Source organism: Frankliniella occidentalis, unplaced genomic scaffold, assembly GCF_000697945.3.
Source record: "Frankliniella occidentalis isolate FOCC.00 unplaced genomic scaffold, Focc_3.1 Scaffold143, whole genome shotgun sequence".
Classification (NCBI taxonomy): Eukaryota; Metazoa; Arthropoda; class Insecta; order Thysanoptera; family Thripidae; genus Frankliniella; species Frankliniella occidentalis.
The window spans coordinates 426,356-437,641 of NW_026267270.1; the positions used below are offsets into that span (position 1 = coordinate 426,356).

Consider the following 11,286-nt stretch of genomic DNA (forward strand, 5'->3'; position numbering starts at 1 on the left):
CCCTTCGTCCTTGTTTCTGCTATGCCCCGCCTACGCGCACCGGTGGAGGTCGCAAGAAGAGATCCTCAAAGTAATGTGTCAGTTGTGCATCGTGCTCAGAAAATCCTGGCTGCTTCCACTAAAAAAAATCAAAGGCACATTAGTTGTCATCTCCGTCTGACAAAAGTGCGTATGTAAAATATATCAGTGAATTGTTTTATGGTCTAGTTCTATAACATATAGTTTTGCGCCGATATTCCTTCAAACAAAAAAGTTGCTTTTTTACATGCGCACTCCTATCAGATGACAGGTGATTTATTGTTACAGTAATACATTTGTCGGCAACATTCTATTTTTCATTCATATATTTTTATTTTATTTTGTTGCTACAGAGGATGTGTTGTGTGTCATAAGTGCGATATGTGTCATTATGGAAATATACCAGGTGGCTGATTAAGCACTCACTTTTTTGTAATTATACTGTACACCGCGCGCTGTACCACCTGCAGGCGGGCGGGCGGGTTTGCCTTTCGTCGCTTATACCACGGCGCCATACCGACACCGGATGGGTAACCCGCCATCACCCCTGCATGCGGTACAGTAGCATTACAAAAGTGCGCGGGGTCAATCAGCCACCTGGTACAGTGCAGTGAGAAGTGGCCAGCGCATAGTAGAAGCCAGCGAGTTCGTTCACAGGCTCGGATCGGGGCTGGTCCTGCAAGGCCTATAACTTTATCCCGCTTTATCCCGAACGCTCCCGTTTGCATAGGCAGGGCCAGGGGCGGACCGGGCAGGGGCAGGTAAACAACTCCATTCCCGGGAGGGCGAGGTCGGGTGCCCTTCGGCACCTCCGGCCTCCGGCTCCGCGCTCCGGGCTCGGCGGCGCAGCGTCCATGCGACTGTGAGGGAGTTGTGGCGGGCGGGGCACTGCACTGTCACCTTCCTGTCACACTTCCTCCAGCCTTGCCCTGCTGGCCTATAACGCCACACTTTCGCCCCGAGCAGAGGAAACGGACTCCACGCGCGTCGTTTTGGGCGTTATTTCCTTTCCCCTTTTACTTTCCCATGTGCTTTCCGACCGAGAGAACGAGGAGCAGTTTGTGCATTCGTCGCACGGTTGATCATCCTAAACCCATAAAGGCCATCCTCAAAGGCCGAACCAATTTCCCAACTGACAAAACGTATCATATAAGCAAGACTACTATAGGCCTGTCTGGGCGATCGCGCGTTTGTTCTGCAGTTCGACTCATGACGTGCCTTCCCGCTTCCCGCGGAACATAGATGGCGCATATGTTTCCGGCGTCTGAGCCGGGCGGGACGGGCGGGGCCCGGGGGCGGAGGGCCCCCAGCAAACATTGGTCCGGACGGCCTTACGCTCACCACACTTCCTCTCTCTCTTTCTCTCTCGCTCTCTTTCTCGCGCTCTCCGTCTCGCTGGAGCCTTGCGCTCACTCTTTCCCTTTCTATTTCTTTGTTTTTCTTCACTTTTACTCTTATTGTTCTTTCGCTCCCGCGGCGCACACCACACATATCCCCAAACAGTTTTTTTTGGGAGAGTTCAACGCAAATGTTTTAGGACATGTCCACATTTGTGAGCTCCTGGACCGTGCTTGAATGCGCGGGGTGGTATCTTGTTTGTGTGCTGTGTTGCTGACACGCGTATGCTTTTGCCAGGTTGGCACCTTCACCTAGCATGGAGGTGCCCGTCAGCCAGCCCGACGGACAGGATGTCCATCAGGACACCCAGCCGTCCGAGGATGAGGCTTTGGTGGCCGCCGCGCAGAGCGCCGCACAGCCGCAGGCAGCCTCTCCGCCTGGCCAGGATGAGGCCCAGGCCGCGGCTCAGGCCGCTGCAGAGGAAGCCGCCGCCCTGCAGAAACTGCAACTGCAACAGGAGTCCAGGCCAGCCGTCATCACCCGGCGAAGCAAGCTGGTGCGCACCATCACCACCGCCGGGCTCATCACCGAGGCCGAGGCGGAGGACATTCCCGAGGAGGAACAGCCTCAGCCACAGAGTGACCTCGGCCACCACCAGGATGGCGGCGAGCGGCACCAACCCGGCGGGAGCAGTCCCGGCGAAGAGGTCGCACGCGGCCACGCGCACGTCGAGGTTCTGCGGGCCGCTCAGGCGGCAGGGCCAGCCCCCGGCTCCGTGGAGGCGGGGTGAGTACTACATCCATTGGAACGTTCGCAGATTAGCGTCTGAAACATGCCGGTAAACTTGTTGAATGTGCGCAGCGTGGATACCCACCCCGATGAGCAATTTGAGGTTCGTGACATGTCCGCCATCACCCTGGACGCGCGCGCTGCGCAGGAGTACAGCGTGTACGGGGAGCGAGTGGTCATGGTGACGGAGCGAGGCTACCCCATGACGGCCGAGGCTGGCCAATTCACTTACACCATCGCTAGCACAACCCCTATGTCTTTCCATGTCGAAGAGGTAGGCTGACAATTTCAACATTCGCGTCGTCCCGTAATTTTAATTTCAACGTATTGAATCAACGCTGTGTTCATCTTTCGCAGGATAAATTGGACCCGGGCATCCTCATGATGCCAGCCGAACTGCCCAGGTACCAGCACATCGCCCGTGCGCAGACTGGCTCCCCCCACGGCTCGCACCACGCCAACCCCCACGCGCCACTGGCCGGCCCGCACCCGGGGGCACTCCTGGACCACCGCCGCCGGGGCTTCATGACCGGCTACCCGGAGATGGGCACTCCGCCACCGCCGCCGCCGCACCAGATGGACGATGTTGGGGAGGTGGTCAGCGATTCCCATCACCACCATCAGCAGATGGGGTACATCGTGTCACCCCAGCTCAAGTACGAGAACGAGGAGGACGAGCATCAGCAGCTCATGCCCCTCCCGGCGGCCACGTACACCACGCTCGAGTCTGGCGGGCGAGCAGGGGAGTGCGGCCCGGACGCCGTTTACCAGCGCGTCACCTACCTGGAGGGCGGCTGGGCGGGCAAGGTGGTGGAGTCCGGCGTCGACGCCCTGGCCAACGCGACAGTGTACTCGCCAGCCTCCTCACCCGTGCACCTCAAGGCAGACCCCACGCTCACCTCCACCTCCACCAACTACTCACCGGCCTACAGCCATAAGCAGCCCGTGTACTCCCCGTACCTGGCGCAACCCGGCGCCCACATCTACGACACCTCCGAGTCGCCCACCTCCCAGGGTGGCATGTACAGCAATGGGGTCACACAGACGTACTCCGTGTCACAGTCGGCAGCCTGGGCGTCCGGCTCGCCGCAGCCGGGGGAGGCCTTCACTTTCCAACAGTCCCCAGCCATGTCCTCAAGCGCTGCTCCCTACGCGCAGTACAGCTCCGAGACCTGGGCCCTAACCGACGAACCCTACGACCCGAGTGAGTTGCACCTAACGGCCTTGAATCCCTATTTCACCCTGTTCTTTTCGAAAGGAAACTTCCATTGTTTTTCCAAATGCGTGAATGAGCTGTCACGCTTATTCAATGATGCTATCGCTCCGGTCGGGTCATGAACCTTGGGTCAAAAGAGGCCTCGTGGTTAGTCAAGTCAAGCCTAACAGCGGACTGCCCGGGCCCGGAGCCCCCACAATCGGGCGTTCTGGGCGGGCCACCGTCTTCACACAGGTGCTTGGCGGGTTGGCCTACCCAGCGCTTGGCAGGCGCTATCGGCGCCTCGTGAATATTTATTGTGGGGGCGCGCTTTGACATGCTGTTTGACTTGTGTGTGGCAGGCCACCTGGAGATGAAGGAGTGCGTCAACTGCGGGGCTCCGCACACGCCACTGTGGCGCAGAGACACCGCCGGGAACTACTTATGCAACGCGTGCGGCTTGTACAACAGGATCAACGGGGTGAACCGGCCGCCCACGCGGCCGCACATCAAGAAAGCCCCCGCAGTCAGCGTAAGTTTTCGAGGGGCGACGTTGACTGAATTTGATTTTTCGAGGCTGTTCACGTGTTTTAATCGTGAACGTCTCTTTCAGCCCCAGGGCAGCGGCAACAGGAGGACAGGGGTCATGTGCGCCAACTGCAACACTACTACCACAACGTTGTGGAGACGGAACAATAACGGTGACCCGGTTTGCAACGCGTGCGGACTGTACTACAAACTGCACAACGTGAGCATCTTCCCCGAGTAATCGGTTGGATTATCTATTGTGATAGAGACGCCATTGAGATGTTTCCTCTGTGAAGGTAAATCGACCACTCACCATGAAGAAAGACAGCATCCAGCAGAGGAAAAGAAAACCCAAGAATAATCCGGGGAGTGCGGGGATGAGTCCATCCGTCAAACAGGAGACAAAAGCGCCCGGGTCCATGCACCACCGTAAGTGTGCCACGAGATATGCTGCTCTTGGGAATCTTGTACCGCGGTTCAACTCACGCATCGCCATGCCGCTTTCGCTTCGAGCTGGGCGTGGAATTTTGCATTCGTTTGACTAATAAATGGGATGAGGGTGAACGTCCGTGTTGGCTTTGAAGAACGCGAGTCGACAGTAAGGTCGCTATGGATCAGGGGCGAGACCGAAATACATAGCCATCGTGCTTTTGTCTTTTTGTCAAAGAGGCTTTTGCTAATGTTCAATCATTTTCCTGTTACTCTGTTTAAGGGAGTTGTAGCCCTTTATCGTCAATGCAACGTTTGTGATGTCCTTGTTTGCGTAAACCATTTTAGCTTTCAAGTTTTCGCGATAACATGACATCATTATTCTGATCTCGACTGATCGCCAACCCCTACCGTGCGCGGTACAGCTTCGGCCTTTAGAAGTGTGCGACAGTTTCATCGCTGCCTCCGCGTCGGTCACCCGTCTGTTTGTTTGCCAGTCGTTCCGAATGGTCCGTCAGTGTTTACATCTGACGGTTGTCTGATTTCTCTCTGCCGCGACAGAAAAGATGCACATGTCGGACGGGTACCACTCATACTCTGGCGGCCAGCCCATGCCGCTGCAGTACGGGGCTGCCGGGCCCGGCGCCTCCGCGGGCTACCCGGAGGCCTTGGGGCACGCTCTTGGGCACGGCCTTGGGCACGGCCTCGGACACGGCCTCGGACACAGCCTGGGCCACGGCCTGGGCCACGGTCTGGGGCACGGTCTGGGGCACGGCCTGGGCCACGGCTTAGGCCACGGCCTACTCGGGCACGGGGAGGCCACGGGCGGCACAGGTTCCCCCGGGAACCACGGGGGTGCAGGGCTCGACGGGCACCCCGGCCACGGGGGCCACGGGGAAGCCTCGGGCGTGGACTCGTTGATCCTACCCCCCTCGTGCGTGCTCACCAGCAGGCATCTCGTTACACAGTATGTAGTTCCGCATGCCTTGTTTTTGTTGTGATGTGCTTTCGGGGTGGTGGTTGAAATACAGACAAGGGTTCAGATCTTATGCAGGGGTGTTTCTTGGTAAATGTCGGTGTTTCTGTAGTATTGGAATCTTTACTTTGTCGTTTTGCGCTTTCTACTCATATTCACATGCTTTTGATCCAGTTCGAACGAAGTAGTGGTGCAGCCGCTGTTGGAAAGTAAAATGGCTGCCCCTGTTGGTCCAACACGGTTGGTCGCTCGTATCTAACTCTAACGAGCGCCGTCCTGTTTCAGAGTACCGCCGCTAGAGCACAGCACCCACACGGCGCGGCCCCCCGCGAACGGCCCTGTGTCGGCGCCGAGTAGCGTCATCACCTCGACGGGTCTGCTCCCTGGCGGCGAGCGGGGGAACCACCACGACTGAGCCTCGCACCTGACTGGTGGCGCCATCCTGCAGCTCAACTGGGGCCGACACCCGACACCGCGACCGCCGCGACGCAGCGTTCGTTCGCTGGGCGGGGCACGCGGCGGGCACGGACACCCACCACACCAGCATAAGACTGGGACGTTGAACATTCGCCCTATCGTGGCAGAAGGCCATCTTCCTCCTTTCTTGCAATTTAACCTCTCTGCCAGTGGTGGTGGGAACCGATGAGTTATCGGTTCATTTAACTTCGTGCCGAGTGCGTCCTAATACAGTGAAATTAGCAATACAGTACAACGATTGCGTGATTTGTAGGTTTTAAAAATACCCCCCGAGAGTCATTCAATTTCATGGTTGTTCTGTACATTCCAGTCGGTAGCTTAATTTATAAAAGTTTATTTAAGAACTGAAATCAATCTTTGGGGCAAAGCGCCCTCCTAGTCCATGTGATGTGCAACTAAAAGGTCTTTGACCTACCTTAAAATGCTTTAACTTTGTACAAAAGAAAATATACATATATATACTATTTTATTATTGTACAAAACATTTTTTAAGTCTTAGTTTTTTGAAACTTGTACCTAATGCAAGCAGGAGATAATCTTAATTGGTGTGTTACTGGTTCTTGTTGTCCAGGCTGTATGTTTCTTTTTCATGTTGTAGACTATTATAGTTAAATCAAACACTGGTCGCATTTTTCCTCTAAAAACTTATCCGTTGACAAATATTGCGTTATGATCGCGGGCGGTCATATGCCACAGTCAATAAAACTCAAGAAAGTAATAAACGGAACGTCATAAATCTCGTGAGATTGTGGGAATACATTGTTTTCTGGGGCATAATACAAAAGTAAAAGAGAAAAAAGGCAAAGAAAAAACATCATTTGGCCCTCTGGACCTGCCATCAGATAGTCGCTTCCAAAAAGAAATGAAATGATATATCACTCTCATGAATTTATCTTCCATATCATTAATGTCTAGATTGGTGTATTTGTGTGATTGGTGTTTTGGGTCTTGGTCTTAAAAGTATAAATGTGACGAATAGGATCCGCGCACCGCTCATCCGGCGTCTGTATCGTCTCTGATCACCGATCACCGCTCTCCGAGAAAAGTGGGGGATGTGGCATATCAGTAACTCTTGGTCTGTAGTGCTGTAGTCATAAGTGTTTTACACGGGATTTGTTCACATTGCGAAAGGATTTAGATGCTTCGTAAGCCTACAAAGGTATTTCATCGCAATTGTGAAGGATTTTCTTCGCATTAAAAATGAAATCTTTCGCAATTGTTTCACTATAGATTCGCAATTACAAAGCAGCCATAATCATCAGCTGGGTTTTTGCAGTGTGAAACTATTTTGTTTTACGGTTGTATAGTTGCGCAGTACAACCCTCCACTTATAACTGTAGAACAAACGTATGCCACACAGCAACCAGATTCCAGATCATCATCCAGAAAGTATACTAGTCCGTTTTTCTCAGATTCATTCCACATATTTTTACGAGAGCATAGCGCCTGCGACATTCAGGGTAGGCCACCACACAGTACATGCATGCACTTCAGGCAAGATATTGCCTACCTACAAGGGGCTAGGGGCCTGCCAGGGCCTGAACTTGGCTGCTTCTTCTCATTAACGACGACAAATGACGGATATGGCTGATAATCTAGCAGAACTTTTTATTATTTAAAATGAGCCCCTGGTCAATATGCATGAAAAACCTCCTTGACAAAGTCGACGCCACACCTCTCACGTCATTGGTATCAACATTAACGGCTCAGCAACCGCAATCTGCTTTCAGCCCTCAAGAGTATAAATCGTCTCGGCTGGAAAACTCTTAAGTTTTTCCTGGACCTTATTGGGGAAAGAGACTCCTGGGTTACTCCTTTCGGGCTGTCTCGGAAATCCCATTTCTTTACGAAATTGGAATCAGCTGACCTGTTTTGTTGCCACACAGAGCTCCCTCTACGTGCAGTCTGCATTTCCTTTACATTTACCAGGTGTCACTGATATGCACATTGGAATAATTGGCGAATCCACGACTCTGCTAGAGTTGCGCACGCCTACGCACGAACGCACGAACGCACGCACGCACGCTTGTGTGGGACAGAAACAGAGAGACGGCCAGCAACGGCGCGACGCACCATCAATCTGGGAGGAACGGGGGGAAGGGGAGCGGAGGGGGCCGCCGGCCTGGCCGCATTGGCCGCAGCATCCCGCGAGGCCCCGCCTCTCCGGCCGCTGGACCACGTCTCTTCCCTTCCGCCCTCAGGGCCTGGAGCGCGGCCTGGAGCGGCCTGCTGGTCCTGCTGGAGATGGCGGCGGCCGCCGGGACGTGCACGGACTCGACGGGGAAGTAAGTGAAACAACTCGTGCGTGCCCAGCGGGTGCAGCGTGCGCCTAGGCCCGGGGCCCGGACAGGGGTCCTACAGGAGCTAATCTCACGGCCCGGGCCTTTTAGTAATAGCGTGCGTGGGCATTAGCGCCACTCCATCCGTCACGGTGGGCGAGGGGAGGGGGCAGGGGCAGTGAGAGGCGGGGGCACGGGCAGGGGCGGTAGGGGCGTGCAGAGGGCGCGGGCACGCAACCCGCCGCGCGCGCACGCCACACGAAGGACGGGCTGCCTACCCGCCCGGCGGCCCGTCCAGGACCGCAGCCCGCTGCAGGAGCGGCAGCCGGCAGCCCCGCGCCAGCCTCCGGGCTGCTTTCTTCCATTAGGCCAAAGATTATCGGAACTTAACGTACGTGTTTCCATTTTCGCCTCGCGTACGCTCACTCGCCCGGCTCGGCTCGCGGCGCGAGAAACTCGCAAACACCGCAGTGCAGCAGCGTGTCCCGCGCAGGGGAGCTCAATTTAGCGTTCACGTACCGCCGTTCCGCCGACCAATCACCTCCCGATACTCTTAGAGAAGACATTGCAATCGCAGCGCACCGCTGATTTAGTCCTCTGTGTTTATGTGTGTGGCTAATAGCGAGCAGCCCTTCCCCCCTCCCTCACCCCGCCCGCGGCCCACACCGGCCAGCCCGCGGGCCGGCCGCGGCGCGCCGCCCCGCACCCCGCCTCACCTCGCCCACCCCGCCCAGCACGGCCCGGCCTAAGTGGTTTCCCCCATCAGGGACCAGCCGCCTAACGATACCGGCCCCCTCCCTTCGCTCCACGGCGCCGCGTGGCTACCCCACCGCGCCCCGCCCCGCCCCTCCGCACCCTGCCCGCCACGCCACACACCACCACACCCCGCCACGGCGCGGTATAGCCATCAGGATTAATGCCCCTCGAGAGCACCGGGTCGGACCGGCGCGGCGCCCAGCGCCAGTGCGTGAGTGAGAGAGAGAGAGAGAGAGACAGAAAGGGATAGCACGGAGCGAGTGAGAGACGGAGGTTGTTTCGGGACGCACCCCGACAAGCAAGCGCCGAGCTGCGATTGTCCCAGACGTCCTTGGGGGGTCGCCCATAAATTAGGGTCCTTTGCGTTCCGAAATTTGTTTTGGTCGTCCGAATGTGTTCCTGTGTTCTACACGATGCACGAGGGCCTCTTTATTGCGGCTCTATAACGTGTGTCGAGTTTGACAATTTCATAACCCGGTTTTGTTCTCTCGAGGCGTGGCGGGGGCACGATGGTGGCCGACCGGGGCGAGGGGGGCGCCGGGCGCAGCCGGGCAGCGCTGGACGGAGCGAAGCGAGCGGTACAAGGTTCCTCCATCTGTCCGGTGGCTCCATGAAACACGTAGTTTGAACTGTCAGCAGGTCCGGGCCCACGTGCCGTTCCGGGTCGAGCGTGGGGGGCGGGGCGGAACGGGGCGAGGTGCTGCGGGGCGAGGCGGGACGCGGCGGTCTGGTCTGGCACCGGACGGCGAATATGCGCACAGCTCGGCGTACAGCGGCCAATACGTCTCCCCCTCCCCTCGTCTATAGAGAATTTGTATCGACCGTCATAGTTCCCGCGGGACTTTATGAACCTGGCGCCGGCAGCCATTGACCCGACTCCGAAGGCGATTGGCGATTATATGTTGCCGCGCCTCTCCGACTCGCGGCCGAGCAGCCGCGTTCTCCAGCGGAGAGCGCCCCGATGGCGACGCTCCATCACCCGGGACACATCGCGACGGGAGATGGGACACACCTGCCAGCCGGCCCGAGCCTGACCCCGCGCGCGCCCCGCGCACGTGCGCGCAGCCCGAGGCACGCGTAGGCACGGCTGCGGGCGATCTCGCCCCTCGAGCAAGAGGCTGCCAACTACCACTGTCAACTGCCAGCCGACCACCAGTAACCAGTGATTTCCCCGTTTAACTATCCCGTTTACAACTAAACCCTGTTGTGTAAAGTGTAATTACAAGTCGCGGACATTTCTCGTTGTTATGCTTTTTCAAAACGCTGGTTCCGCACAGCAGGTAGCTAAAAAACCCGTGCTACGTATACTGTGCCGGCATGCATGGGTGTGGGTGGGTTGCCTGTGCACGACGCCGTGCTGTAAGGCAGTAGGGGGCGGTATACAGTGGACCGGAGGAACTGGACGGAGTTTTGGGTATATATGCTCTATATGGTCCCCTCAAAGATTTGAACCTGAGATGAGATAGGTTTTCTCAGCGGTCTATGCTCCCCCGGCTCCTAAAATGGTACGAGCTCTAGGACTGGTCGGCGCGTAGCCCCTCCGCAGTTCCACAGTGTGCTGCACACACTGCGCCGGTGCACTCCGCGTTGTCCACGCTGGTAGTCCAGCCCGCTGCCGCCGGTCCAGTCCGCGCCGGGCCGGCCGGGCCGGGGCGACTAGCTCGCGTATCTGCGACAAGCGCAATAAAGATACATGGATTATCTCTTAGTGACTTCATCCCATCCCGCCGCCCCCAGAGCCGAGTGCGTCCGTGTGTTACGGCTCGCCGTGGCCACTTATGCCCCGTGGAGACGCCGTGCAGGCCGGGCCACGCCGGGCCTTTCACTCGGCCAGCGCAGTGCTTTTATTTTGTCGCCCAGCCCGGCCCGGCCCAGACCACGAAGTACACCGGAGCACCCCGCCGCCGCCGGCTGGCGCCGTCACGAGCGCGCGTCCGTACCTTCAGCTGGAGGGAAAACACATTACGAACATCCATCCTTGTCTCCGCTGGAACCTTCATATAGGTGTTGTGACCCCCCCTGGGCTGGACTGGGCGCTGCGAGTGTGTGTTTGTGTGAGCGCGAGTGTGAGTGTGTGAGTGTGAGTGTTTTCACAAAAAGCCCCCCGGCCACTCTCCTTCTGCATTCCCTCTTACGGAATCCATTAAGCCAATAATATACCGATGAACCGACTCATTCATCAGGCGTCTTCTTCTTCTTCTTTACGTTTCCCACCCATATATGATTTCGAGGGAAATCAAAACAACACATTTCTTCACCTCAATCAGCCTCACCAAAGGTTTGGAACGGTTTGGTACAAAATGTCTCCCGAAGACGTCGGAAAAATTGAGCTGTGCGGTCCGGCGAGTAATGAGTCGTTAAGCGCTTCCCTAATGGCCCCCCTTTTATGTGTCGTGCTGCCCGGGCGCGGCGCCTGGCTCAGGCCATAAGCGGGTCCTCGGAATAACTTCTCTTTTCCATATTTCGTCCGGAACAAAACTTGATGCGCGCGGCGCGAGTCC

The 11,286-nt window shown here is 56.8% G+C and overlaps 2 protein-coding genes across 2 annotated transcripts in view; both read left to right on the forward strand.

Annotated features, from left to right (window-relative positions):
• LOC113211910 (uncharacterized) overlaps positions 1-6,472 on the forward strand; it is a 20,466-nt gene extending 13,994 nt beyond the window's left edge. Inside the window, exons 2-9 of the mRNA XM_052270933.1 lie at positions 1,654-2,142; positions 2,218-2,419; positions 2,503-3,349; positions 3,703-3,872; positions 3,954-4,088; positions 4,165-4,297; positions 4,859-5,264; positions 5,559-6,472. Of these exons, the coding sequence (XP_052126893.1) occupies positions 1,673-2,142; positions 2,218-2,419; positions 2,503-3,349; positions 3,703-3,872; positions 3,954-4,088; positions 4,165-4,297; positions 4,859-5,264; positions 5,559-5,688 (2,493 nt within the window). The 5' untranslated portion in view covers positions 1,654-1,672 and the 3' untranslated portion in view covers positions 5,689-6,472. The remainder of the gene's footprint in view (positions 1-1,653; positions 2,143-2,217; positions 2,420-2,502; positions 3,350-3,702; positions 3,873-3,953; positions 4,089-4,164; positions 4,298-4,858; positions 5,265-5,558) is intronic.
• LOC127750160 (uncharacterized) overlaps positions 1-11,286 on the forward strand; it is a 32,456-nt gene that overhangs the window by 15,411 nt on the left and 5,759 nt on the right. The window lies entirely within an intron of this gene.